The sequence below is a fragment of the Caenorhabditis briggsae genome (genome assembly GCF_000004555.2).
Source record: "Caenorhabditis briggsae complete genome, chrX, whole genome shotgun sequence".
In the NCBI taxonomy this organism is placed as follows: Eukaryota; Metazoa; Nematoda; class Chromadorea; order Rhabditida; family Rhabditidae; genus Caenorhabditis; species Caenorhabditis briggsae.
Window position 1 is genome coordinate 10,506,228 of NC_013491.2, and position 27,962 is coordinate 10,534,189.

Genomic DNA, 27,962 nt, shown 5'->3' on the forward strand with positions numbered 1-27,962 from the left:
CCCCCCCCCCCCCAAAAAATCAAACGATTTCCAACCTTTGAGGTAACCTTATCCGATTGGTTGCAAATTTTAAAACCTTCGAAAAACTGTGTTGTATCGCATCGTCTATCGTTTTTTTGACTGAAAATGCCTCATCTGAACAGCGATGCATATACCTATCCGAGCAATCGCGATACTTTTCTATTGATCTGAAACATTTCGAAATCATTTTTAATAAACTTTTCTAGGAGAGGATAAAAATTCTACTCACTTGCAAAACACAGTAATCGTAAATGTGGTAGGCATATAGGAATCGCAATGCTTGCTCACTTCTTGTTGATGGTCCCTCTCACAGTTCAAATATTCGTTGGATGCTGAAAAAACCGGAAATGATGGTTGTTTTTCGCTTCTCTCACACACCTCTTGTAGGTTTTCGCATCAACGCACAAAACTTTTTCCACTGTTCCATAGATGAAAGAAGGATGGCTCGAGCACTGTCGCGTGAGCACGAACGAACGCATGTCTCCCAGCTTTTGACTCGTCTGGAATTACGAAATTATTGAATTTTAATTTTTGATGAGAGAGCTCACTGGCAAAGAGCGCGGATTTGCTTGTGAGCCGATCGATTGTCTTCTGTGTTAGCAATGATCTTGTGAAATGGGGCCAACATTGTTGTTGTTTCCGATGAGCCTGAATTTAAACTGTAAAAATGTTCTGAAAAGTTTCATCAGCAGGTCATGCAAATTCGTTAAAAAGCAAAAATCTGGATGCATGACCAAAAAAAGAACCTACCGATACCTGTTATCTCAGCAATCGAACGATGAAATTTTGTCATACATACAGCTGTGCAGTACTGTGCAGAAATCGATGAAACTAAAATAATTTTGTTTTCCAGATATGATAAAATCAAAAAAAAAAACCTGTCAACAGCAAAATGCTGTTGATGATGTAAAGATTCATGTGTAGACCAAGATCATGTCGAAGTGGAGTAATAACAACTAGAGTTCTTTATTCCGGTGTCGTGCTTCTTTTCATGGAGGCGTTGTTGTACTCTGTTATATAATATTCATTGCGCGGTTATACACAATTAAAACATGGGCACAAATTCAAGCGGAACAAAATGTACGAATCTGTCAAGAGCTAGGAGGAAAAAACGAGATGAAACAAAAAATAGCGAAATGCGTGTTAGAATGACTAAATGAGTGTTTCGCAATTAGAAGCACTATCAAGATTTGGATCTGAGTTGGAAAAAAATAACGAGAAAAAAACGACTTGGAAGGAAAACAGAAAAAAGTGTTTATGATATTTGCGGATAGACATTTTTTCAGCGGCAACATAGATTATCCGTATTAGAAATCTATACACTATTTTCTATTATTAAATAATAAAAAAACAGTGACGTGGCAAAATTTCTAGATAATAAGCAGAATAATTTTGATGTAAAATAATTGGTATCAAGGAAAAGCGTAAAATAAGAAAAAAGAAACGTGGAAGAAGCAAAGAAAAAAACTAATGAAGGAAAACATTTTTCATCAAGATTCTAAAAATGAGGAAGTTCTTCTAGATGTTGAGTATGTGCGTAGGAATGTTCAAAAATCGGATGAGTCACAGTTCTAGAAAAATTTTGAATATTTCCAAGAATGAAGGAAACCGGAAAGTTTGTTCCAGGAAGTCACATTTCAACATTCTGATGGTCTGCAATTTAGGCATCTGAAAAGTTGTCGTGTTTTACTTTTTTGGTTTTTTTGAGTTTCAAATAAGAGAATTGAAAACATTCACAAGCTATGTGATTGACAGTACAATTAGGAAAAACAAAGAAAACGTTTTTTTTAAATGACAGTATAACACTTTTCAAATCAGTAGAGAGAAGTTCAAAAGAGATGTGAACATTGTGCCCCCTCCCCCCCTAGATAACGAAATAAAAAAATTTGCCACATCATCTCGCCTTAACCAAATTTGTGGGTGTGAAAAAATATGGACCACCAAAAAAAACCGAGCTAACTAACCAGTCTCTTTTTCTTGGCTGCTGACTTTCTCTTTCTTTCCAGAAGCGGATTTTTTTTTGCCGTTGGACTTGTGAAAAAAGCAGTCTACCACGCACAAAACAACAAAAGATCCGCCTTTTTATTCGTTCAACACTACTCGCACTCACAATCATGTTACTCATTCTTTTCCTTTTTTCTGGATAAAAAATATTGTAAAGAAGAAAAAAAACGAAGAAAAAGTGGGAAGCAACAAAAAAGAACATCATCTTTGATTATGGGAATTTTAACTGGGTGTGTGATGTTCAGAAATAGAACACTGGATCACTAGTGGAATTAGGATTGAAGAGTGAAAAATGAGAATTGTGTATCTGAAAAAAATGAAGAAGAAAAAAAATTGTATTATGAATAAATCTAGTTAGAAAAACCAAGTAAATATGTATATGCATTCAAATCTTTTTTTTTCAGAAAAATGAAAAAAAAAATGACTGAACGGACCTTCCGGAAGAAGCAACGGAAATGAATGTACATCATCTATGAAAGCTGGAATTCTAGAGAAAGCAGAACATCTGACACACACAAAAATATGTTCCCTTCCTCACCGTGATTCCAAGTGCTACTTCATATTCACTCTTCGGCATTTTTTCATATTCTAAGAAGAAAGCAGAAATCTGAAACGAAAGAAGGCGAAGAAGCAAAAAAAACATAAACTTGGCAGTCAACTTGGGCGGCGAACTAGTTGTTATTGCTTGCATTCTGGATAATGAAACTTTTATGAACTATTTCACGTCAAAAAAAATTTTTGGGCCGCCTGTTGAATTCTAAAAACTCAAGTTTTTTCTCCGAAGTGTAGTGAGAAAACTTGTCGGGCAGAAAAAAATTTGAAAAAGTATTGCATTTCACACTGGCCAATTGAGAGAGAGAGGAGAAACCTCCGGGTTATTAGTTCAGAAAAAATTGCAAGTTGGAATATTTGAATCATTGAATAGAAAAAAAAATGAGTGAGAGAGTTCATGGAAAAGAAGTGAAAACCAAAAGTAAGCAAAAACCACATTCTATAAGCTTAGAATTCTTCTAGGTCGGTAATACTTGATTCTGATCCTTTGGAAACCTGGAACTCAAAGTTTGTTCTTTTTCACAAAATTTTGCTAATTTTTGGTGAAATCCATAGATTTTCTTTAGTTTCAAACCAGAATTCGTCGAATTTTTGATGAAGTTTTTGATACTTTTTGAACTAGAACCTAAACGTAACACGGTTGTCGGCTTCACATTACTAGCACCTTTAACAAATTTCATAGCCTCCGACTGGAACTCAATTAATTTTTTATGCAAAAAAAATATATACTAGTTTAGTTATGGAGGCTGGAAATCATATAACATGAAAACATGCAGTACCGGACACAAATAGGTCAGATTTGGATTTATCCATAGAGGGGGCAGCGTTTATTAAACAAAAAATAAGCTTCAATTTTATGATTGACTTTTTTTTGAAAAAAAAAACATGTTTTGAAGTGGCGTTCATTTCAGTATTGTTTCAAAATTTTGACCATTTTAAGCACTAACGACCTATCTCTTACAAGTGGAGTTTGACGAAAGATTATCATTTACAATACTTAAATTCTGATTTTGTTGAATATGGTAGTTATTTTCAAAATGTTCGAAAACGAGCCACCTGGAATTCAAGATGAACAGAATCCAAAGGTCATTTCGAAACAGCTGGATCATATGTCCAAACAATTTTTTTTATAAAATCCAAAACTCGTAACTAAATCTTTACGAAGTATCAATTTCAAGCCCATCATTTTTTGTTCAATTGGTTTTTTTTTCAAATCTAGTCCCAACCGGAAATGGATCTGAATAAAAGTGCAACTTAAATTGGAATAATCCGACAATGTCCTGAAACATCTGACTATCATGTACTATAATGTAATTGACTTGATAATAGTTTCGTAATCCTTCCTTTATACTTTTTATGCCCAAATTTTCTTTTTCCCTCTGCCCTATTCTTTGTCATTCCTCAAAAAGTGGCCCTTGACAACTGCATCTAGGTGAACCGCTAAACAGAAGAGTGGTGCTCTCCACGAGCACTAGTTCAGTCGTGTGCCCCGTTTTCGTTCTCTTTCTCCAACTTTCGATGTGCATGCTCGCCACAGCCACCGCATAGCAACCATTCCTGCCTAGAAACAACGAGAAGCCCGGCCGTGTTTGTGACCACACAAGGGCTACTGCCGTTATTATTAGTGAAAGAGAAAGAAAGACCCCCTAAACGCGAGCTACACACTTGCTTCAATTCGTATTCTTCTTTTTTTGTTTCTTCTGACCAGATATTCAATATGGGTGGTTCGTTTTTTTTTTGTAGCCTGATGAAAAAGACATTCATTTCCTGTTATTCAGATAACGCCGACCCGAACGAGCCAGTCTATCCATGCCCAATCTGTGGTCGTAAATTTGTCAAATCTAGCTTGGTAAATAGTTGGGTCATTTTTAAAGACACTTTTTCTGGAGTTTTTCAGGAGAAACATGAATCCGCTTGTCGAAAGCTTGCTACTCTGCACCGTAAGCCATTCGATTCGGGAAAACAACGTGCCAATGGAAGTGACTTGACCTACGCTGCCATCAAAAAAGCTCAAAATGAGAAAGCCAAGGTAACAATAGGACTAGTTTCAGAACCAGATACACTGAAATAATTTCCAGAACGGCGGAGTGTTTCCAAGACCACAAACCAATTGGAGAGAACGTCACGGCAACTTCATCGACGCTGTTTCCTCGTCAAAACGTGTTGACTACGCTCTGAAAACGGGTGCACCGCTTCCACCACCACCGAAAACTGCAGTTCCAAGTGGTTAGTTCCATGTTGCAAGTTGCTCAGAGAGCAGGTGAACTAGGCACGTCTCGCTAGTGGTCATATGATTTTTACTGCTAGTATGCATATTTTAATGTTCAAGTGTGTTTGAGAAAGAGGGAGAAAGCAAGGAAGGGGGATGTAATGGTCCTTGAGTTTCAATCAAGCGTGAATCGGATCTAAGAGTATAATTGTAACAACTTGTATTACTCAAGGAAATATCTTAAAATAATAGGAAATAGAACCTGATGTACGCGAATTACAAAAATGGGTTAGAATGTTTGAAAACTGTTGAAAGAGAGGAGCGTGAAATGAATGTCTTCTCAAAATTCTGTTTTTCTAAACCCTTCAAGTTGGAGGTGCCGTTTTTGTACCGGCTCAGCTACTATGTCAGAAGATTCGCTGCCGACCAATGTCAAATTAGAATTCAATTAATTTTTGTGTGTTATGTCACTAATTTCCTTTCCGAGTTTTTAGAATTTTGACGCATTTTAATTGGTATTTTCGGTCTTTTATGAAATACTTTGTATCGCAAAAAACAAAGAACAAAATCAAGCGAAACCTCATTTTTCAGACTACGTTCAATGTGAGTACTGTAGCCGCAATTTCAACGCGGCTGCTGCTGAGAGACACATTCCTTTCTGCAGGTAATTTTTACAGTCAAACGGAAGAGCACAAGACCACCTTCGTGTTCTTTCTAATAAACAAACTTTCAGAGAACAAACAACACGAAAACAAGGTGGCAAGTCATCTGCCGGAAATCGCGGGCTCACCAGCAACAACTACAGAAGCCTACCATCAAAACATGAAGTGCGGAATCCCTCAACATAATTAGAAATTGATAGAAAATGAAATAGAATCCACGTAATTCATCTTTTCAGGGAAGAAAACAAGAATCATCGAGTCGAAACGGATCTGCCGAGCGGAAAACAACCACAAGAGGAAGGGACGGAAGCCTATCGCGAGCACGTAGAGACGACTCAAACGACCTGACTAATAGAAGGAAGTATGTTGTGTATTGTTTTTTAATTGAGCTGATTTATGGTTCTTTTTTCAGATCGCTTGAGACACGATCTCAGTTGACTACGGGCCAGGCAAACAACAGAACTACGTCATTGTCTGCTGGAACTCGTCCAGCACTTCCACCAATGACACCAAGCAGCAAGTACGTTAAAAATAGATAGAATCTTGAGATTATGTTTAGTAGCGCTCATGAAGCAAATATAACTGTACTGATTGTTGTAAACATGGCAAAACGCGCATTCATATTGTGTCTAGCGGCCAACAACTCAGAAGAAAACAACTGAAACTGCTATATCCTGAAAGTAGAAACAATTGCACAATTAGAACATTTAGGAGAAGCAGTTCTGCCAAACGAGATCTTCCACCAAATCCCACCACACACCAACGTCTAAAAACGCCGTAAGTATAAAATATATTCCTGATTATAATTTTTGAGACGTGGGCATGGTTAACCTTATTCAGAATCTCCCTTGCCGAAAAAATGAGCCGATTGAACACCAATCAATAACCGCCTGCATTTTTGTTCTCAATATTCGTTTTGGTTTCATCTTTTGACAGCTATTTTATCCAAATCACATTGCTTATTTATCAGTTTTGTAACCCTCTGCTTGTATTGGTATTGATCTTTATGTTTCAAACAAAAAGTTTGCAGTTTATCGAGTTGTAAGATTGCTAGTCGTAATTTTTCCTATATACCGCTTTTCTAGAGCACCTAAAACCACCACCACCGCCAGTGCAAGCCGTAGTGGATCGGGAAGTTCTTCAAGGACTCGTACTCGTGATGAATCTCGTGAATCTCGTTTATCCCAAGCCAAAAGCAACAGTCGCAATAATTCTCGCTCCAGAATCTTCTGATTGGTTTCTTTCTCATTTTTTTTTAATTTTTTCTTTTAATACCTTCTTTTCATCGAATAAACTTTCGTATTCTTCAGACAACCTTTTTAAATACTTCCTTGTCTGCTTTTTACCGGCATCTTGAAACAGAGATGTCATAGGATCGACAAAGGTTTCCTAAATAATAAATCGAAAGTTACAAAAAATAAATATTAATTGCAGAAAATGCTTTGAGAAATGGTAACGAGTGAAATGTGATAAACCGACGAATCATTTGACACGAACAATCAGAATACTGTATAGATATGTGATGAGTGACGAGGTGCAATTTTATAACTCCGTATGACTTGCCGTCGGAGCTTGTGGTACCGGAGTTGGATCTTCCGGAACTTCTGACACTTTTGGAGCGGCCTGAGCGGAAGACATTTTTGGAGCAATGGGTTTCAAAAGGAAAACAGCATCAGGAAGGTAGTAGGCAGACTGAAATAGTTGATTGATTGAAAACATAATCATTCTGATAAAATATTAAGAGCATGGCGGGAAACAGGACCGCGGCACGGGCCGCGCCATGAATTTACCGTGGGCCCAACCGATCGTATTCTTGAAAACAAGCTCACATTCAGCCAATGAGAATTTTATTAGGGCGCTATGCCGCCGAATCTTTTCATCTCAGAAATATTCTAACCAAAAAGCCGCAGGCCTGTTTCCGACAGATATTTTTAAGTCGCTATAATAATCAATAATGATGTACACAGTTATTCAGTCTTGAGCCGCGTTGCAACGCATCTAACTGTCGAAACCTTCTAGTCTTCGAATTGGAAGATCGCTTGAGTCTTTTGCTTTGGATTTTCTACGGACGATTCGTAAGTTACAGACGATATCGCCCCCGCGACACCTCAAGTTAAAGAAAAACTAACATTGTTCATGTCTCCCTCGCACAAGTATGGGAGTCTCGTCCATCTGACCACATCGAAGTTGGCAGCTTTGAAGACATTGACTATCATATGATGAACGTGGTCTGCGTAGGTACGTCCTTGCACATTGAGATAGCTGTCTGAAAAAGTCAAATTGGAATAGGAGTCTCGTCAGAAGTGGAGAGGTGAATCAAGTTTAATTTCATTCTTTCGCATATCCTTCTCAAAACAGGAGAGTTTTTGCAGACCTCGCGCATCGAGGGTAATTCAACAGTTTTTGAACTCAATGCAACTACTCAGGCAAGATGAAAACTCCCACCAGCTTGAAAAGGCCGAAAAGCCTTGCAGCCAGGGTAAATCTGCGGGATTCTTCATATCGGTGAAGCTTGTTCACGCCTGACAAGTTTTCCATCTTGTCCGATTACTTAGAGAGTTCCGACGTAATTGCCAACTCAAGCTCTGAAGACATGGAATGTCTAAAGCTCACGAAAATTATAATCAGCGCTCAAAATTTGAGATCTTATCATCAAAGCTCAGTATCAGTCTCTAACATCTCTCCTGGCCCTTCAAGACAGCTTTCAGGCCCAATAGAACTACTTTCCAATTCTCAACCGACTCACCTGGACGAGTACTACTTCCATTTGGATTGAACTCTACATAATGACTAACTGGAAGCACTAGCGACACAATGACGTGGCAGTTGGAGCGGTGAGACACATTCCACAGATCTTGAAGCAACTTGCTTGGAGAGTAGTGCCTGCAATCGATTGTATTTTTTTTGTTTCTCATGTCAACCGAGAACAAACCGATCGAGGAGGTTGAAGGCGGTAATCAAATCGAACTTGACATCAGTGTTTGCCCAATCAAGTGCGTCCAGAACTGTGTACCCTTTTGAAGCGAGACGTTTGCGCATTTTCTGAAAAACAATTTTAAGATTATCTCTGTATCATTCTTTGAATATCGCTGACCGGCGAAAGTTCGGTTGCATAGACGTCGTCGAAACATGGACGCATGTGCTCAGTAATGTCTCCGTTTCCTGCGCCGAGGTCAAGAACCTGAAAACAATCGAAATTATGAACGTTGAATGCTTCAAAACTCACTTTCTTGCCAGCCGACACCCACGTGGATCTCTCAATTGTTAGGAATTTGGAGAACTGATTTTCACTGAACAGAAACATGTTTCCGAAACCCGTCATTCCATTTATATCAGTTTTTGTGTAGACGGACGACAAAATCATCACTCCGATGTTGCGAACAGTCTGAAATTATGAAAAAAAAAAATTTTTTTCTCGATGTTTTCGGTGATACTCACCTGCCAGAAGAAATTGCTAGCGATCTTGTTCGAATTATCGAGAAACAATTGTGTCTGGTTGTCCGGCTCCGACAAAAAGAACTTCTGCTGGGCAAGCTGAGACAAATTTGTCTGAAAATTATTTATTTTTATTTTGAATCCTAAAAAATTGAAATTACCTCTGGACGATACCAGTTTTCAGCTCTCAAGCCATAAGTTCGCTCGAGTTGAAAAGTCATCTTCTTTACTATGCAAAAATCGATAAACGAGAGGGAACAGTAAGGACGGCGCGCAGTGAACTGACTGTTTGTGCGAGGTCCCTCGTGTGCGTTGTTTTTGTGGTCAACAATGCAAGCGCGCCCCGCTGTACTAGTGAATAATGAAGAGTGTTGGAGAAAGAATATGATCGTTTAAGTATAGTTTTCACAATAAAATGAACATTTTTGGAACGAAAATTATAATGTCAGGTGTCTTTCGATAATATGCCGTCTTCCTCCACTCATTTTTCCGGAGCTTACTGTATAAAACCCCAAAATATGAAGAATAATAGCAAATCAAAAACTGTCTGAAGAAGAAATACTTACTATCTGTTCTCTGCTCAAATTCAGTGTATTTGCAGATCTGCCCATCACAAAACTTAAGGAAACGATAAAATGTCTACAACGGAAGGTCGGAGAGACGAAACTGAGAGATTTTGAATCTTATTGTTTCAATTTCAGACAACTTAAAAAGTTTCTCGAGTTTCTACGTCATTTCAGTTTCTATGTCATTGTGCAGCTTCAGCTTCCAGTCAGAAAAGATGCGGGGGTTCAATATTAGTTGAAAGAATACTCATCCACGTGAGTCTGTTATAAATATAGAATTTTGCTGATCTCTTGATTTTTCAGAAAATTGAGCATTGATGGTACTTTTCTATTGTTTCATATACACGGACAAAATTCAATGTTCGTTGTTGCTGAACAGTCAGACGCCGTCCGATCTGTAAAGAAAGGTTCCCGTTATGTGCATGCTGTCTCTGTTGCGACTGATCATCGTTTCGCTTGGGTTTCCTGTCAGTGATTCTGTAGAATTGTAGCCAAATAGATGTGCAACTTGCCTGAGTAAGTAGTTTCGAATCATTAATACGATTCTGTGGCCGTTGAAAGCATTCCAAAGGCTAAAAAAGACTTAAGAGGGTAAAAATCAGAACAGAGTAGGATACATTTCAAATTTCAGACATATTCCACAAGCGGATTGTTTCAAAGACCATGAATGTGTCTATTTTCACAGTCTACCTACAAATAGGAAGCGAAATGATTGTAAACATTTATTTGTTCACTTTTATCTTTTTGCTGATACCGTTAAATAAACTTTTTGAACACTGGTTTTAAATTTTGGTTGACTGTGTGCCTCCCCTCGTCCTCGAAGGATGATTTGTGCATTGAATGGTACACAACGTTGGGCGGACCAACGTATTTCGTCTGTGTGTGCGCGCACAGCACAGTTGACCTTGTTATCGCAAATGCGCTCTGTCGAACAAGGATTGATTGTCAACAGATAGTCCTCTTCTTTTATTAAGTTTCATTATTTTATATAAACATTTAAATGCAATTCAGGAGACATATCCTGAGAAGAATTAACTAAGATGTTAATACTCCTTTTGTTGAACCAATTTCCACCTTACTAATTCTAAAAATGAAAAAATTAGAAATTCAAATAATTTTTCAGTTGCCCTCCCGTTTGATCTATTATAATTTTTTAATCGTATCATTTTTATGTTTTTTTTCAGGTCCTTCCGTGTCCTTTGCCTGTTCTTAAGTTACCGAAGAAGTCCACAGTGTTTGAAAAATGGAGCATCGTGAGTTTTTTTTTCGAGTTAACCAGCAAAATCTCTCAGAAAACTGATGAAAACAACACGCTTTAAACGTTTTCTACCAAAAACGGATTCCAAAAAATTAACCTAGCTTTTCGAAAAGTTTAATTTATTTCCAGCATCGATTTTTTTTCGTCAATTTCCAAACTTTTCAGACGCGGCCCCTGAACACCTCCAACGGCTTTTTGAACGAGCTGGAAAAACGGATGGATCCACACGACCTAACATTGGAAACATTGATCTCAAGTTCCTCGAAGACTCGTGCCAGATTATTGTCAACAACAACAAAACTCGTACAGTTTTTTGGAGAGTAGTTGACGAAAAAGTGGTTGGATGTGAAGATTATTCTGATCAAATTGATGAAAGACTTCAAACAATCATCGGAGAAGAAGAAAGGGACTCCGACGGACCGTCCAAAGTAGACATCCCCACTGAAAACGTCGTGATCAAAAATGCTAGCAGAAGTGAAATGATAGAAAAAACAATCGAAGACATATATATCATGAAGGAGATGTTTGTGTTCAAAATTCTACGATTGCTAGACGATGACAGACTTTTTCAGTTTGACGAAATTACAGATTTTTTCAAATCTCTAAACCAAAAACACATCGAGCGTGTTGAACTGAATGGCTGGTCTCCAAAACAACTGAAGAAACTATTCAAATGCTTCGAGAGAATTAGCTGTCTGAAATTAAATATGTGTTTCAACAATTATGTATCTGTTCGAGAATTCGATCGTTCAGTCTCTGCGTATAAGAACAATGACAGTGACGACGAAAAAGGAGATGATGATGACGTGATCGTTGAGGATGAAACAGATGAAGACGACGACCGTTTTGATGGTATTCTATTTGGTTCGGATGGTGCTGTTTCCCAGGTGGATGACATTCAATTGACTGGCTCTGGCTTTCTCGAGTTAAAGCAATTGGAAAACCTGAATTTTGTTCGAGGTATCTTTTATATGAACATGACGACTTCCTGTATACGAACGTTTTTGCAAAATTGGAAAGAAGGAAAGTCTCATCGCAGAATGAAAGCATGCAAGTTTGTTTTCGAAGGTGCTCGACCGCCAGTTCTCGAAGATTTAGAAGAAGATGGTCGAATCATCAATACAGAAGGAATGGCGGCAGAATTGTCAATAAAAATTAGAATGGCTAAAATTGAAATGCATATTGTTGTTGTTCCTAACAATATTTAAACAATGGTTTTGAATTTTCGACTTTTTGACTCTTATTCGGAGCTGAAAGATTGAATTGTTTTTAAGTTTCCCGCCCCCCCCCCCCCCTCACCATTCGCCATCCTCTTAATTTCCCACAGTGGTTACATTCCGAAAATTAAAATCTCTCTCATCAATTGATCTTTTATATCACACGACATTCAAATAATAAAAAGGAAAATTATACTTGTTAAAGGTTGTTCAATCAGGCTTAAAATCGATTCTAAGGATGACGGAAGAGAAACGTAGGTGGCCGTGGCCAAAGGTCGCACAACAACAACTACCGTAACCTGAACATTTTCAAAGTATTCATTTTCTTCTTTTGATAGTAAAAAATGACTGAAAATGTCCAAAAATTGAGATTATAAATCCGGAAAATGAAAAAATGTTCAGGCTACTGTAGTTTTCGTTTTGTGACCTTTGGCCACGGCCACCGGCAATTCCTTTCCACAGCTCCGATTATTTTGTACAGGAATAATAGTTTCAATCCACAATTCAGTTTGATATGATGTTTCAAACTAATTCCAGCTTTGAAAACTTTGGAGTTTCCGAATTCCACAACTGAATTCCTTGCTCCCCTGATTTTCTTATCATCCAAACCCCAAATTCTATATAAACAATCTTCCCGAAGCAAAAATTAAAGATCAAACGGTTTCAAGGAATGTGGTTCTGATTTGTTTACGAATTAGCGAACTTTTCACCTCGTCTTGTCTACAATTATTTGTTCTTACTATGATATTTAAGAGGTATAATTTGGATTCGAAAATTGTCATTTAAGAAGAAAAATCTAGAAATAGACTTAAAATATCTGAAACCACTACACTTTTTTTCGTATTCTCATAATTGCTATACGATTGAAAACTCGGAGATTTTCTCTATCAGTTTCTAAGTGTATTTTTTCTTCCTGCTATGAGTCTATCTCAAACTATCAAAGCTATCGCTATGACAACTGCGAATGTTTCGATTGTTTCTGATTCGCTTCCGAAGATAACAGGAGCTATTCCAGATGAGATTTGGATGATTGTCGCGTTGGTTGTTGGAATTATTCTAATTGTTTCGGAAACATGTTGTGAAATATTTTATGCGGTTAGAATATTTCAAATGATTTATAAGTATGTGATTTCTAATCAGAAAAATCTTCTTCATTTCTACTTTCTTATCAGCATTGGATTGATGGGATCATCGGTGAGAAGAGGTATAATTAAAAAAATTATGGGAGATTTTCAGAATCTGACCTACCTCGTTCTTGACATGATGGCTCTTCAGTTACCTGCAGCAAATGTTAGGTTCCTGGCTACTGAGATCATCAAAATTGCCCATTTCGTAACTGAATACTATTCCATTTTCTTTACTTATCTTTTCTGCCTCCTCCGTTTTCTCTTGTATGCGTTCCCTGGAAATCCTTTAAAGGTGATAGTTTCTTTTTTGCATGTAATTAAGCTCAAATTTGTATTTCTTCAGGTCAATACATGGATTCTTTTTATTTACTTTTTTCTTACCATTCCTCTCTCATGGATTCCATTTTTCTTTTTGGAATCGGAACTGGGATATTATGTATGGGATTTGGAGCAAATATATGATTCATTTGTTGATAGGAGTTACAATTATGGAGATCGAATTGTTATTTTTGTTTTATTTATCGTGTCGTTTCTAGTATTATCAACAAATTTGGTCTACGCACTCTACGCAAATAAACGAAAAAACTCAAGGTATTGTCTATAATTTAGAAAATGAAAATAATTGATCTCTATTTTTAGCCGACCATTCCAAAGAAAAGAAAAACGTAGTTTGTTCCTCACTACTTTATCAATGGTCCTCCCGTCTATATTGAATGCCATTTAACTAATTTGAACTAACTAATTTGAACTTTTTACCGCTATTTTAATATATTTCCAGATTCTCTCTTCGTCAAATTCATTATTTGTCAAATGTTTTCTCATGTTTCGCACTCTGTTCATTGTTTCTGGAAATTTATTGGTCGTGGAAATTTTTTATGAAACTCATGGTATATTTCGAAAAAAGAAGCAGGCTAGCATAAGTACAGTAGTACCATCTCCCAACTTTTCTCCCAAAGTCTCAGTTACTCCCCGTTCAGTGATTCGTCAATTGTAATTAACCTGTTTTTTCTCGGCTCGAATCAAATTTTCAAACTATCCCATTAAAGTTTCCAATAAGCTTTCTGAAAACGTTTCTGATCATTTTCCTCTTCCTTGTTTCAAATCATCATTTAGAAAATTGCAAAATTCCTATCCCTTATTTATCTGCCAATTAGTGTCGATCTATAGTTCAGGAAGTCATGTTTTGAAGTGTGCACTTTATATTTATGAACAAAAATCTTGATACTGGTGTACGTGACTAATCTTCTTTGTTAGAGATCCCTTTTGGGAATATTATTTTTCCCCTTCCGCTTGCTACGCACGTTGAGCGGTAATCAAGCCAGTGAGGGTTGTATTTAAGCACAAATTTTTTGTGTTCCCATTGTCATTCAGTCTGATTCTGTCGTCAAATTGATACCCTTGATTCTAGCTTCCTTCTCAACCTTCTACGTCTTCTTTGTATTTCTTCCTCTTCTTTGTATTTTTTCTCGCTGAAATGCGCAGCTCTATCCATCAGCTCAAGGAATACGTTGATTGGGAGTTCACACCGGATGCTTTAACTTGTGCTGTTGGCATTGATAGCGTTATCATGTTTTCTACAATTTTCGTTCTTCTCCGGATGAAGAGAAAATATGAAAATCTAAAAGATCAATCATTCCTTCATCCACGCCTTTTCAATAGTATGATGCAGATGGGTGTAGCGGTGAGAATCGTAAAATAATATGTCTCCACAATAAGAATAATTGTAGAACTTGACTTTCTTTGTATTCGATTTGCTCACATTCCGTCTCCCATCAACTGGAGTCTTGACTAGCTTGTGTGCAAGATTCGAGCCTAACCGATTACTTATCATTGTATACATTGGCCAACTGGTCTCCACTTATTGGTCCATGCTTTTCACTCTCCAGTTTTGCCTGGTTCGTCTCATCATCTTTGCCCGTCCTACCGATCATGAGCAGGTTAGAAAACTTTTGGAAGATTTCCAAATCACAGAAATTTTTTCAGATAAACAAAAAGTTTACGAACGTCTACACGAAACTAGCCTTTGTCTCGCCTTTTGCTGCTCCATACTTTATGTATCAAGGACTCGGATATTGCCGTCAATGGGATACAGTATTCCGTCATGGTGCCGTTTTCATTTCCTACACGGATACCTTGCTTGGAATTCGAAAGGACTACGGATACACCGTTACCACATTTCTTGCTCCATTTGCAATGACGGTAACTAATGGATTTTTCGCCTATTATGCTGGAAAACATGCTTCACATACGAGGTAGTGCTGACGTATAAATAATAAATCTTAGGGGAATATAGAAACGGACAATTAAAAAAAGTAAAAACCTCAAAAAAATCGCTCCAAAAAGAAAAAAAATTCATTCCTGATCCAGTTCTATAATTTTCTGAACGGTTCTCGATTGTAACTTAAACTGCTGTACTTAAGGTGGCGTAAAAATATATTGGGTCCTCTTTTCATAAACCTGTTCCAGAGCCAAGAGCAATCTGTTCAACAAAAAAGCAAAGTTCTCTCTTGTTCTCACCAACTTGGCAATGACCGTTCCTTATCTGGCACACTGTCTTCTTACGGTAATTTTCTAATTTTTGTCATATATCCCTCGTAACTTGCAGATTGTGTGCTCTTGGATTGTTCCAGAATGGTCGCCATATTCAATTCTTATCAGGACACCACTCACAGACATTGCTCATCTGGGAATGATTGTTTATTATTACGCAACTCATAGAGTTTTCAATGGAAAGTCCAACGCAATCAAACCAACGCCATCGGGTTCTCGTGTAGCAAAATAATTATTGCAGTTTGAAACTTGATTTTCTAACTCGATCTACCGTATTTCTTTGACACTACCGAGACTTGCATTTTGATCTCAATTTTTTGATTTTTTTGTAAAAACACTGAGAACCTGTACACTAATAAAATGTTTGTGGTAGAATAAGAAAAATTGCATCAATCAATAAAATTTGATTATCGCTTATGAAAACCGAGATAATTCAGCTCGGAGTGTATGTGAACCTGATATTCAATATTTTTGAAGTTGTCTTCTTTGTTATATGTATCAAAAAGACCTTGATTTTTGAATTGCATTGTAAGTTGAACTTTGATTCAGGATGCGAAAAAATCACAGCTTGAAGTCAAAACATCAGAGGTTGTCGGAAGTTCGAAAACCCGGGAGCATCAGTTTCCATTCTGTTCATCCTTCCATTCTTTCCAGATTACTTTTTCAGTTTCTATCACTGAAAAAAACCATAATACATATACCTTCCCTTGTTCTCTGTACTTGAATTTGAATTTTGACATTTTTTACTAGTTTTTTTGTAGTAGTCATTTTTCAATTATTGGGAAACATCGACAAATGTAGAAATGGATTTGGAAATGAGAATTTCTATTTACAACCAATCAGAATACCTTGATTTCAAATTTTCTTTCAATTTCATCGCATTTTTGTGTTAATAGAGGGTATTCTAACAATTGTACTACCATTTTACGGTTTCAGTATGTTTTGGAAAAATGCTATAAAGAAGAAAGAGTTCAGCTCGCATATTCATAAAAGTCTTGTACTGATGGCAATAACAGTAAGTGAAATGAGTGATCGGATTTGAGACCGATACTCTCAGAATTTGGTGTCTTCAATCTGTGAGCTGATTGTGGTCCGAATCCCACTCACTGGATTCTTTACTAGCTGGATTACTTCAACGGAACCAAATGTCATATTGGGTTGGCTCTATATTCTACAAAACTTTTCTTTTTATTGGTCTCTACTTTTTGTCATTCTATTCAGTATCATGCGCCTAGTGATTTCGTTGGGACCAATGGCCGATAAGAAGGTGAAACGAACTACATATTAATTCAAAAAAAAAAAGTAGTTTAAGATTTTCACGAGGTTGTTATATATCTACACTCCAGCCGCTTTTCTATTTCCTACACTTCCAGTCTGGTTCATGGAAGTGGGAGTTGGATATTTCAAGCAGAGAGAACACCCTTTCTCATTCGGCGCAATAGAACTGAGCCTTACCGTCACTTTACTCAAGAAAGTGTTGTATTATGAACATCTTGGACTATTAACTTTGTCTTCGCTTTTTATTTTCGTCGCCAACGGAATAGTAGATGGTCGTTCAAAGAAAGTCGAAATCAATGACCAGTAGGCCGTAAGAACCTTGAATTCCAGTTTAAAGTTTTGATTCCAGCGCTCGCAAACGGTTACAAAAATTGTTCTACTTGTCTACTTTTGCCATCACTATCCCTCATCTTTTTCGTATCATTCTGAAGGTGAGAAAACAAAATAGATTACAATTTTATACATCTGAAACTCAGGTCGCTTCTATGAATTGGTCAAGTGTTTCGATTGTATCTGGTAGCTTGATTTCTGATATTGGTTGCTTTTCAACTTTGATTATTTTTTCACTTTTCTATGTGAAACCTACACAGATTCATGTTACTCCCGCTTCGATCCCTTTGCCAACGATATCGCAACTTCCGCATGTCTAGAGAGTTACAACCCATTTTTCACTTTGATTATTTATAGTGAATCTTTTACACATTTAATGAATCTGTTTTTTTTCTGTATTATGCAGAGATGGTCTTTCAATTTTTCGATTGTATTTAAAATGAAGAACGTTTTTGTATATCTTGTTTTTCATGAAAACGTTTCAGATTTCGATCTCATATTATGTGTTGTGCTCGAAATAACTGAACAATTGAGAGAAAAACTGTGAAGAAATCGCTATAAAACTGTAGAAGAACACTCCAAAAATTCAGAGTTCAGGACTTGAACGTGAAGGAGCATAGATCATGAACAATTTTTTTTATTCAGGTAAATCAAAACAAAAATTTTGTTTGCACTCTAATTGTTTTGTCATTGTCATTTTCAGTGGATAAATGGCAAACTAACTCATTTTGTTCACGAAGTTTCTGATGTTTTCATTTTCATCAATTTTTTTGAAGTTCCACTGGGAGGGGTTCCCATTATTGTTAACACATTTGCTATGCTCATCAAAAAACTTGAAAACGAGAAAAGATTGATACGAATTGGGCGTTAGCATGGCAGAGATATTTGGAACGGAATTCGGAATTTCGAAAATTCAAAAGATTCCGAGCAATTTCTCGTTGCTTATTAATTCAGTTTATGTTTTTCAAGTTTGCGCAGTCGTGAGATTTTCTAATTGCACGGAAGGGAATTAGAAAAAATCAAGGTGAAAACAATGTTCGTGTTTCTTGCAGAATTGAAGTTTGCTATTTATTGGAAACCAGAAAAATGAGCCAAAATCAAACAATTGAAAAATAAAGGAGACTTTCTCGTTGGCACCCATAAATTATCCCGATATTTTTGTTTTTACGTTGAACTCAATCACAAGACGTCTCAAGCAAGCGGTGTGCGGAGTAACTATTTTCAAACAATTTGCAAATATAAAATTTTGGAAAATACCGAAATTGTGTTTTAGAATTCTGAAATGTTTTAAAGGTCACTATTTCTCTAGTTTCTTGATATTTTCAAGTTTGGATTTTCCATGCTGAAATATTTGAAAAGTTTCAAAGAGAACTTCCCATGCACTCAAAGTTTTGTACCTCTCTCAAATTTCGATAAAATTTCAATATCTGTTTATTTCCAAGTCATGTGATGACGCAATAAAATTTTTTATTCTGTTCCAATAATTCAAACTGTCGATTTATCACTTTACACCAAGTTTTTTTTCTTCATTCCATCGATTCGAACATTGATACAACAACTGCAAAGAGACACAGTTTTGCGTTATCATTGTCAACATTCAGACTTTTTTTTTCTCATTAGTTTTAGTGATAACGGGACAAAACGCACGAAAACGAGTTTCTTATCCGTTTCGCCAATTTAGAGAACCTTTCCATATCATTCAAACTTTTCGTGCCCATTCGAGACGCCGCTCGTTTTATCGTCTCCTATTTTTCCTCGTTTTGTTATTTGATTTTGAATTCTAAGCACTGAAAAAGAACATCAATGAAGTTTCAGACAAATTCAATGGATGAAAAACCAAAGATAAAGCTTCGGCCGACAGAAGGTGTTGTCGACTATGCTACGGAGTACAAAAAAGCAATTACGGATAAAAATCAGTTAATAAGTAATTTTTGACTAAAATGATTGAAAAAATTTAAAATTGAAATTTTCAGATTCGGCTAAGTATTTTTTGAAGATGAGAACGAGTCATTTGACCGAGGTATTAGGAACATGGGAAGATATTGTGGACGATATGGACTTGGAAATTGCGGAGCTGGTACTCAACGAATTTCTGTCCCCCAAATGCACTCTTCTAGAGTTTGAGTTCAAAAATCTGACAGTGTAAGTATACGAGTAGATAGTTCCAGTTCATTATTTTTTGTTACTAGCGCTGGAAGAAAAATAGCTGCAACAATACCAGAGGAAGGAACTCCCGAAAAAGCATTCAGTGAAGTCTGGCAACAACATATTCTAGGGAAAGTTCTTACGAAGTAATTATATTACCATAGGAATGTAAATTTTTAAATAAGTTTCAGTGAGAACGTATCTACCGTCTCAATTCCCGAGATAGAAACAACACAAGCCGGCGATAAAACTGACGTCACGAAAAAAGCGGAGACTACTAGTGCAGAGAAAGAGGGCAAATCTGATAAGGACAACGAGAAAAAAGAAGTGAAAGAAGAGGTAGATGAAAAGAAAGACGGTTTGACAGATTCAGATGATAACAAAGAAGCGAAAACAGTTAATGCGGAGGTTTTTACCAAAATATACTGTTAGTTTATATGCAAAGTGCAAACGACAATAACAACTTTTCAGTGATCTACAAACGCATTAGATGGTTCAGCAGGAATATTGCAATTGAAAAAGTTTGTAGTTCATAGTTTGCAATAAAAAATTTCAATTCAGCTAAAAGTCGAAAAGAATAAAAAACAGGAAATCGCAATGGGAATCTTAGTTTTTGATCGTGCATTTTCGATCACCTGGAAAGTGGTCAACTGTCTTGTCTATATGGAAATTCTCGAAAATGTTCGGAAAGATTGGGCAGGACCCGTAGCGACAGTGTTTGGACGAGTGCACAAAATGCTGGTTGAAGAAAATATGGGTAAAAAATAAAATTCGATTAGTACAGTCGAAAATCAATTTCAGGGATATTCACCGAAGATTCTGCAGATTTGCTGAAATGTGCTCATCTTTTCATTTTAAGATATCGCGGCGAGCTGGATGAAGATTGTGAGCAAGCTCCCAGAAAAATAGTTTAAGATCATTTTTTCAGTGTTGTTCCGACTCGGATTCGGCTACTTGAGTAAAAAACTGCATATTCTTAAAAGAGACGTAAGTTTAAAAATGTCAAAATTGAATGAATATCTAAGATTTACAGAACACAAACGCCATGGCTATTCTTAATGTGGCATCCCATATGGCGGATCAGGAATTGAAGATAACCGAGGTTCATAAACTTTTGGAGGAGGTGTTCAATTTCGACATTTTGCAACTTTAATTTTTTTTGTATATTTTGTCTTTTTGCTTCTGCTTGCTTCATGATATAATAGTGTTTTGCTTTCGACTGTGAAAAAAGATTTTGAAAACATCAACATTCTGTAAACCCAGATTTCGAAGAAAATGGATGGATTAAGAATAACCTATCTAGACAATCCTGGAATCTTTAGAATTTGCTTGTCAGGTTCAATACCAATAATTGAATGAGATCTCAAATTTCAAATATTTATCAAAAAAAAAAAACTTTAAAAAAACTTTTGAACTGATTCAGTTGGTGAAAAAACTTGAAAACTTTGAAAAATTTGTGAAGCAATGTCAAGACAGGAAAAAAAACCAAAAATTGTGCTTTCTCGAAACTAGAAGTATGATAGACGACAAACAGACTTCTTGGACTGAGATATTACAACGATTACATTTATATTAATTACCCAACACTTTGTCATTGAGTGTAAAATTCAATGTGTTGGTGCTACGCAGCAGATGATCAAGAAACGTCAAAAAGTCTCCTATTGTATATTGGACGGCGCTCAATGGGCAACATTGATGGCGGTGAAGGTGCCCAATCCATTAGCCAAAAGGTAATTGGATTGGTATCTGTGCGTTGGCAAATATCTCGAGCTCAGATCTGTTGTTTTTAGATGTTTTCAGCGTGCGCGTTCTCTTTTACTTTTTTTCGACCGCCACCGCCCACCCACGACAATGGAATCCGAAACCCATTCCCCATTCCGACTCGGAAAACCAAACCCCATTCTCGATCTTCGATCATCCGAAATGCCCCCTCTATTCTTTCGAAACATGTCCTCTTTGTTGAGTTATATATTGCTGGAATTGTGTGACGTACTTACCTTATTTTTTTTCTGGAACCCACACAAAACATTTTTCCTTCACTTTTGAATTTTTATTTGATTAGAGAAATGCCGACTTTTTGCTATCTCTCGCTCAGATTATCAGTTCATCCCGATTTCTCTCCGAGATATATATTTTACAATCTTGGTGTCGGATTTGAAAAATGAGACCGATTCGCATTTCAATCGGCAGGTCCGATTTTTTTCCTTCTCCCTTCATCTCTTTTTCACTGAGCCAAAGTGCAATTATTGAGGGAGACACCATTGTCTCATCAAATCATTCCAGACGTTTCGTCTCGACTCAGGTTGTCATAGTGTGTCACTTTTTTCACACTTTTCATCTTTCGCTTTTACAACTTTTGAAGATTCTTGTCCTACCTGTCCTTTTGGTTTTTCACGTAGTTTGAGCGTTTTTTGTTCTCATTTCTGTCTGGAGACACTTTGGAATTACCTCTCTGATATCCTAGAGGACTAAAATTTCGAATTTATTCGAAGGAAGAAACTTTTGTGTGAAATGTGATATGGTCTCGGGCAAAAGCAACATGATATGATATATGGATGTGGATGATTCGGTACGTGCTTCTTCAGACATGTGTTACTAAATCTGAATTCCACAATACTCCACTTTTCGTCTTCTTGAACCCCCTTGTTTTATAGGCTCTAGGACAATTTTTTTTTTTCGTTAGCTCGTCCTTCTCGTTGGAAAGATTTTTATGTTCGAAATGCGTTGGCTCGTTTTCAAATTGTATACTCTGCTCTCAGTGGAGAATATATCCGTTACACCTAGTCCAAGTTGTGTGTTTACATGCAAGAGTGCGATTTACTTCCTCAATATCTTAGGATATGATTTTTCTGAAAAAGTGGATTCTGTACCTGCTAAAAATTTTCACGTTTTGGTAATATTTTTAGGTTTGCCAGCTTGCCTAGTATCCGTTGAACATTATTTAAAAAAAAGAAAATTTTAAAACTGAAATTTTCGTCGGTGTGACTAGTTTTCATAGTGATAACTTTAGGACAACTGTAATATTCAGTTTTTTTAATTTTTAGAATCTTTTAGAAACCGCTCACCAGTTTCAGCCTAGTTATATAAATTTAAGTACCAAAAATCGCGATTTCAGAGCAAAATGGCAATTTTCAAAAACGATTTTCTAAACTTCGAAGACGTTGCAAATCTCGAATTTTGTGTTGTATTCAAAATTCGTTGAAATATTTTCTGACTTTTTCTCGAAAATGTCTTTTTTTCCATTTTTTCCATAACTTGAAGGAGAAAATCAAAATTATACTTTTTTTATACTTTTTTTTTTCATTTTAGATAAATTTCCAAAGATTCTTTCTCTTTGAAGATTTAAAAAATTTTGGCATAAGAAGAAAACTGTTCACACTTGTTTTTTCAAAAATATGAAAATTTCCACAAACGCAATTTTTTCAAATTTTATATCAAGATCTCACTTTCTGGAAAATCTTTGTTTATCACTCTTTTTCTCATTCACTTTCTCGTTTTTTTTCCACAAATAATTTTTTGTGAAACTGTGAATTGGTTTCAAGTTTCATCATCTTCTTTCTTCCCGTGGCAAATAGATCTTGCTCTTTTTCTCTACCTCACCTGATGAAGACGACTTTTGTTCTGTAAAACTTAAAATTTCAGATTCTATTTTATCAACTATTGCTGATTTTTTTTCCTTCGCCCAGACTCAGACCTATGGCTGTGTGATGAAATTTGATGGAAATTAGCTGTTGCCTTTGTCTTGAAGGTAATATCAACTTTTGTCGTAAAATGATTTGTAAGGTGTTTCATTTTTTTATGAAAATTGTTAGATAGATGAACGGTGACTGGAATCGTTTAAAAAATTGGGTTTTCAGGAACTCGAATCATTATCGAAGATGAAATTGGCGGTGAGGACGAGGGAAGCTCGTACAAGTGCTGTCGAGGTGATGTTCATGTTAAGGTAAATCTGAGCAATTGAAGAACGATACATATTCAAAAGGAATCTTTTAGCGTGCCTGTTTCTATGTGTCGATCTCAGCTCTAGTCGTTTGTTTATTCTCTACAATATGCATGTTTTTTGGTGTTTACACTGTCAACTTATGGCTAGATATTTTTTTGATTGTTGCAAATACGGTATGTTCACATACCTAGACATTTTATTGAAATCTTGATTTCTTCAGGTTGTGGCCATTCTGATGATGATTGGACTTTATTATGACTGCGCTGCCCTACTAGTTCCTTTTATAATTTCAGAAGTGAGAGATCGAGAGCTTACAATTTCATTTAACGCAAAAATTTGCAGATTGCACAATGTGCATGTTTCTTTATTTTAGCCAATTACGTTTTATACTATACGTTTGCTTTTCGGAGGCAGAAATTCTATCAAAAATTTGGTAAGCCTTTTTGATCAAGTTTTTTCACAATTTTCGATTTCAGATCAAATGCTCATGGTGATATCAATATATTTGGGAATCGTTATTTGTATAGGTGCAATATGGGCAGCTACAAAATGCTATCATTATCTCCGGCAGAAGGCTGAAGGAATCTATCCAGATTCTGGGGAACGATGTATGTGGGAGTGATGATGATGAGGATGCAAACCGATTTTATGATGATGATGATACTCGTCTATTTTTTGTGGACCAATAAAATCAATTTTTCTCTCACATTCAGCTTCTAAAACACGCCGCAATACAAAGACAAAGGGATCGCGTGACTTGAAGCTGACCTGACCCATAGACGTCCTTGGGGCAAGCCAAAACATATCGGCATGTGTTCCATTTGTCAAAAACATTCTTAGCTTTCAATGCAATAATATTCATTCAACTTTTACGACAATGAGACAAAAAAATTAGTTGCTAGTAAAGAATTTGTTCTGAACATCTGTGCAGAAGCTGTTGCACATTTGGTGGCAGGCAACGTAGTTCTTCTCGACAGTCGTTCCAAGAGTCACAGTTTTGGTATTAGAAGATCCGCTGCTGACGTGGAAGACCTGAAAGTAGCTATTTGGAACCGTTTTTGTCTATTCGTATTTTCCTGTCTATGATGATTAGAAAAAATTAAGAGAACTATTCAATAAAGCTTCTCACTCTGTTTAAAACTAAATTAGAACTTGAGAAGAAAAACCATCATATTTTCACAACCCATCTATTCCACATACGACATTTTCTAGTTTATTGACGCGAGCTCCATTAAGTGTGTAGTATATCATCTCTTGAATCCCCAATCTACTACAGAACCGCGTTATCTTACCTCGCATGTGTATTGCCCAGCGTCTTGTTCTGGCTGATAATTTTGAATTTCGAGAATGGCACCGCCATTGTAGAATTTATGTTTTCCGCCTGAACCATTGTCTATCTTATCATTAGTATATTGTTTTTCCCACCTTCCAAGACTTGTTTTCCGTGACGGGTCCAATAAGTAATAACACTGTCTTTCTTGGCGGACACTTCGCATGAGATGTTGACTGAAGCCGTGGCAAGAACCTGACCAAGATGGAGCTGCTTGTCACTGAATACAATGTCCTCTGTAAATTCTCTGGTTTCAATTGTTGATGAGTAACGTTTTGGACTTACCAAAGACAATAACATCCATTTTGTTCATATACTTCTTACTTCCAACTTGAGCATGACAGTAGTAAACTCCACTGTCTTCTACGCTAGAGTTTCTGATAATGAGTCCTAGGTTATTCTCATCCAATTTTTTCACCTCCACGTTTCCAGTTCTAAAATCAAAAAAATCGTTATGTATTTTTTATAAATATTTCACCTATCAAGTCCTCCATGCTTCTTCCAAATCATTCCTGGCTTTTCATCTCCAGCTCCTTTAACCGAGCAAACCAACGAGATCTGGTGACCGATTGGTTTTTGGACTGGGTTTGCTTTTGGGCTGATGGAAATGATTATTTCATCATCTGAAATAATTTTTTAAATATCTTTAGAATCATTGAACATGGTTCACCTGCTGCTACTGCTACAGAAAAGAGGAGAAAAATAAGGGCAAAACATTTAGCCATCCTGTCTGGTGGACCCAAGTCAGAATGACACGGAGTGGCTACTAGGAATGAAAGGAGGAGTTGTGAAGAAGTGTTTTGTCTCGTCAGGTGTTAAGACGTCCTTCTCCCAGAAATGACTCCTACAAAATACTAGAGGCTTGGGTTACCACCATCACCACTCTCCTCGCCGCGCTCGCTCTTTTTTCAGATTAAAAGAACGCCGATGCCCATTAAACAGGCGGCAGCTCGTTGAAAAACGTGATTTCGAGTGATTGAGCGGGACCATTTAGATGAGTTAATCGGTCGAGAAGACATGAGGGGAAGCCTTTTTGCACACATGCTAGCACTTTAAGTGAAGAAAGGTCAACAAGATTGATTCATCAAACATCTAAAAAAATTTAAATTAAATAAAAAAATTTAAATTTAAGACGAAACGTTTTGAATGTGTCTGGTTCAAAAACGCACATGTATTAAATTAGTTTCAAAAACCTGCTTTAATTCCCTGTTTGGCCTGAACTAAGAATTTCGAAGAAATTGTTAATCGTGCACGAGAATTTGGAAAAAAACTGTCAATCAACGTTATTACTCTGAAGAATTGTTTGGCTTTCGAGATCTATTTTTGAGACCATTCCGATTTTACCGAGGGCTCAGCAAGAAAATAGAAAAAAAAACCATAAAATCGTACATCCGCATACTCTTTATTCCGATTTGATAGTTTTCAAATACTCTAATGCCTACTTGCTCAATTTTTTTTCAAAATAGTCATTTTAAAGCACCAAATTTATACCAGAACACCTCTTAAAGCTGAAAACAAAGAAATTTTGATAAAATGTTCCCAAAAATCCAGTTTTCTCTCAAAAAATGGCTCTTTATAATGTTCGCCTCAAAAACCCAGGCCGCGACATGTATGCTCTAATGTGATGATAGCTCTCTGAGAAATAATTTTCAAAACTATATGAAAAAATCAATAAGTGGCTTCGCATTTAATGATTTTATCAGTTTTAACTAAACTGATTAAAACCAGCTTGGGTTCAGACCATTTTTTGATACTTTATACATGTACCCAAAAGAATTTTAGGAAGATGTCATGCTTACGATAATCAAAAATATTACATTTTTCCAGGATTAAAAAATCGGTTTTTAGGTCTTCGGTCATTTTTTAAAGTTGAAATCGTGACTAACAGATGTAACCTTCTAACCGAATTCCTAGACTATTTTTTTTCTTACGCCAATCAAACTTTGAAGATATCAAAATTTCACATCTAGACTCTCAGTGAACTCTTATGAGATTTTCCCGCTATAATTCTCTGTGTGAGTTGTGTTCTTCTTTGAACTTGTGGTAATTCAGTATTTTAAATACGTTTTCCAAAATTCTGTCTAGCTATAATTAAATTTTGAGTTGAATTATCTCGGTTTCGGTAAGAGATATCTGAATATCGTCCACTAAAAATGTTTAGTATAATATCACCGAGATTTTCTAACTTTACAGAAATCAAGATAATCGCTGCCAAAACGCAGATACAGAGATTGTGTTCTACTAAGGGAAATACGGTATCTGAGTTTGCGCCCACAAATCCGGAAAATTTTTTACAGATAACCAGAAAAATATTAACTCGTTTTGAGGAAATTGTATGAAGTCCCATGATCCTGCGATCTTTTTTATGCCCAATTTTCGAAACTTTTTGTCAGTATGGAATATTGCTAACTTTTAATTTGGTTGGTTTCCAACAACAGCATTTGAAAATGAAGATTCGTGGCGCTAATCCGATTAGACAAAAAATCTGAAAAAAACAGACAGATAGATTTCATTTCCCGTCTAGGGAATTATACTAAAAATTATTTTTTAAACAATTTCATAGAAATTCTTTTCGGTGGAAGATCGAATTATTTAAAAATCAGAAAAATCTTTTTCTCAACTTTCTGACTCGTTGTTTCACCCAATTCCTTAGTACAACTTTCGTTCTGAATTTCAAATTCTACCGCAGCGATGCTTTAAAAAAATCGTTAAAAATGCGATAAATTAGTTATTGAAGTTTTTATTATGCATTCTACGATGTTCTAATCTACATACATTAAAGCTTTCGCGTTCGCCGCCCTTTTTCAAAATTTTGAAACCCTTCTGCTTTTCAAATTTTGTTCTATTTAATTTTGTGTATCCCATCATGCTCAATTTGATATGACAATGGTAGAGGGTTGCACCTTGTCTTGGATTTAGGTAACATATTACGTATAAACATCTGAAGGTGTTGCGTACTGTCACGCGAACACATAGTGGACAGCTTCTTTGTCTGGCTTTGCCGCCAAGGACATTTCTGTTTCCCTCCGATTTTGCATTCAATGGTGCCGTATATTTTTTAGTTTTTTGCAGTTCCTCTACCTCTATTCTCTAGGTAGAGCAGACTGAATGACAAAAATGAGACAGAGAACCTTCCCAATTGACGAATGGTCTCCCAAAACAATGGGGGCTCCCTTGGGGTCACGCTTTCCCAGATTCTCCATAAATCTTTTTCATCCCATACGATTGTCAAATTTGACACTTAATTTCACACGCGCAGTTGTTGATGGATGTTCAAAGAAAGTGAGAAATGGTTTTTTTTTTTGAACCCATCGTCCTCCTGTTCACTCATTGAC

At 36.4% G+C, this 27,962-nt stretch overlaps 10 protein-coding genes across 10 annotated transcripts in view; 7 read left to right on the forward strand and 3 right to left on the reverse strand.

Annotated features, from left to right (window-relative positions):
• The window catches only part of CBG14625, a gene marked incomplete at both ends in the record, with an annotated part of 4,047 nt that extends 3,108 nt beyond the window's left edge, over positions 1 to 939 (reverse strand). The window contains 6 exons of the mRNA XM_045239697.1: positions 36 to 188; positions 251 to 353; positions 400 to 521; positions 570 to 669; positions 778 to 852; positions 900 to 939. Coding sequence (XP_045095466.1) covers positions 36 to 188; positions 251 to 353; positions 400 to 521; positions 570 to 669; positions 778 to 852; positions 900 to 939 — 593 coding nt within the window. The remainder of the gene's footprint in view (positions 1 to 35; positions 189 to 250; positions 354 to 399; positions 522 to 569; positions 670 to 777; positions 853 to 899) is intronic.
• A 3,355-nt stretch (positions 940 to 4,294) lies between these two features.
• On the forward strand, positions 4,295 to 6,681 carry CBG14627 (the record flags this gene model as incomplete). The annotated part of the gene is made up of 10 exons (XM_045239698.1): positions 4,295 to 4,298; positions 4,356 to 4,426; positions 4,475 to 4,606; positions 4,656 to 4,803; positions 5,378 to 5,450; positions 5,520 to 5,613; positions 5,685 to 5,809; positions 5,861 to 5,968; positions 6,160 to 6,225; positions 6,534 to 6,681. 10 exons carry the CDS (start codon positions 4,295 to 4,297, stop codon positions 6,679 to 6,681), a joined length of 969 nt encoding a protein of 322 aa, XP_045095467.1.
• A 309-nt stretch (positions 6,682 to 6,990) lies between these two features.
• CBG14628 lies at positions 6,991 to 9,104 on the reverse strand (the record flags this gene model as incomplete). Its single annotated transcript, XM_045239699.1, has 8 exons — positions 6,991 to 7,140; positions 7,578 to 7,714; positions 8,195 to 8,331; positions 8,381 to 8,490; positions 8,543 to 8,629; positions 8,675 to 8,833; positions 8,887 to 8,982; positions 9,045 to 9,104. The coding sequence occupies 8 exons, from the start codon at positions 9,102 to 9,104 to the stop codon at positions 6,991 to 6,993; spliced, it is 936 nt and encodes a 311-aa protein (XP_045095468.1).
• A 703-nt stretch (positions 9,105 to 9,807) lies between these two features.
• On the forward strand, positions 9,808 to 11,915 carry CBG27728 (the record flags this gene model as incomplete). Its single annotated transcript, XM_045239701.1, has 2 exons — positions 9,808 to 9,916; positions 10,873 to 11,915. 2 exons carry the CDS (start codon positions 9,808 to 9,810, stop codon positions 11,913 to 11,915), a joined length of 1,152 nt encoding a protein of 383 aa, XP_045099567.1.
• A 927-nt stretch (positions 11,916 to 12,842) lies between these two features.
• On the forward strand, positions 12,843 to 13,655 carry CBG14630 (the record flags this gene model as incomplete). The annotated part of the gene is made up of 3 exons (XM_002644606.2): positions 12,843 to 13,118; positions 13,161 to 13,343; positions 13,395 to 13,655. The coding sequence occupies 3 exons, from the start codon at positions 12,843 to 12,845 to the stop codon at positions 13,653 to 13,655; spliced, it is 720 nt and encodes a 239-aa protein (XP_002644652.2).
• Positions 13,656 to 14,525: 870 nt separating this feature from the next.
• Cbr-sru-48 lies at positions 14,526 to 15,833 on the forward strand (the record flags this gene model as incomplete). The annotated part of the gene is made up of 5 exons (XM_002644607.1): positions 14,526 to 14,732; positions 14,779 to 14,988; positions 15,035 to 15,303; positions 15,518 to 15,614; positions 15,657 to 15,833. The coding sequence occupies 5 exons, from the start codon at positions 14,526 to 14,528 to the stop codon at positions 15,831 to 15,833; spliced, it is 960 nt and encodes a 319-aa protein (XP_002644653.1).
• Positions 15,834 to 16,826: 993 nt separating this feature from the next.
• CBG27729 lies at positions 16,827 to 17,529 on the forward strand (the record flags this gene model as incomplete). Its single annotated transcript, XM_045239702.1, has 3 exons — positions 16,827 to 16,868; positions 16,914 to 17,182; positions 17,229 to 17,529. The coding sequence occupies 3 exons, from the start codon at positions 16,827 to 16,829 to the stop codon at positions 17,527 to 17,529; spliced, it is 612 nt and encodes a 203-aa protein (XP_045099568.1).
• A 1,504-nt stretch (positions 17,530 to 19,033) lies between these two features.
• Positions 19,034 to 20,507, forward strand: CBG27730 (the record flags this gene model as incomplete). Its single annotated transcript, XM_045239703.1, has 8 exons — positions 19,034 to 19,133; positions 19,183 to 19,351; positions 19,399 to 19,500; positions 19,546 to 19,762; positions 19,916 to 20,111; positions 20,156 to 20,239; positions 20,283 to 20,341; positions 20,388 to 20,507. 8 exons carry the CDS (start codon positions 19,034 to 19,036, stop codon positions 20,505 to 20,507), a joined length of 1,047 nt encoding a protein of 348 aa, XP_045099569.1.
• A 1,566-nt stretch (positions 20,508 to 22,073) lies between these two features.
• Positions 22,074 to 23,919, forward strand: CBG14633 (the record flags this gene model as incomplete). The annotated part of the gene is made up of 6 exons (XM_045239704.1): positions 22,074 to 22,260; positions 23,212 to 23,297; positions 23,348 to 23,470; positions 23,518 to 23,592; positions 23,640 to 23,730; positions 23,774 to 23,919. The coding sequence occupies 6 exons, from the start codon at positions 22,074 to 22,076 to the stop codon at positions 23,917 to 23,919; spliced, it is 708 nt and encodes a 235-aa protein (XP_045095469.1).
• Positions 23,920 to 24,188: 269 nt separating this feature from the next.
• On the reverse strand, positions 24,189 to 25,352 carry Cbr-zig-6 (the record flags this gene model as incomplete). Its single annotated transcript, XM_002644609.1, has 6 exons — positions 24,189 to 24,329; positions 24,590 to 24,678; positions 24,723 to 24,863; positions 24,913 to 25,061; positions 25,106 to 25,250; positions 25,298 to 25,352. 6 exons carry the CDS (start codon positions 25,350 to 25,352, stop codon positions 24,189 to 24,191), a joined length of 720 nt encoding a protein of 239 aa, XP_002644655.1.
• Between the last annotated feature and the right edge of the window lie 2,610 nt (positions 25,353 to 27,962).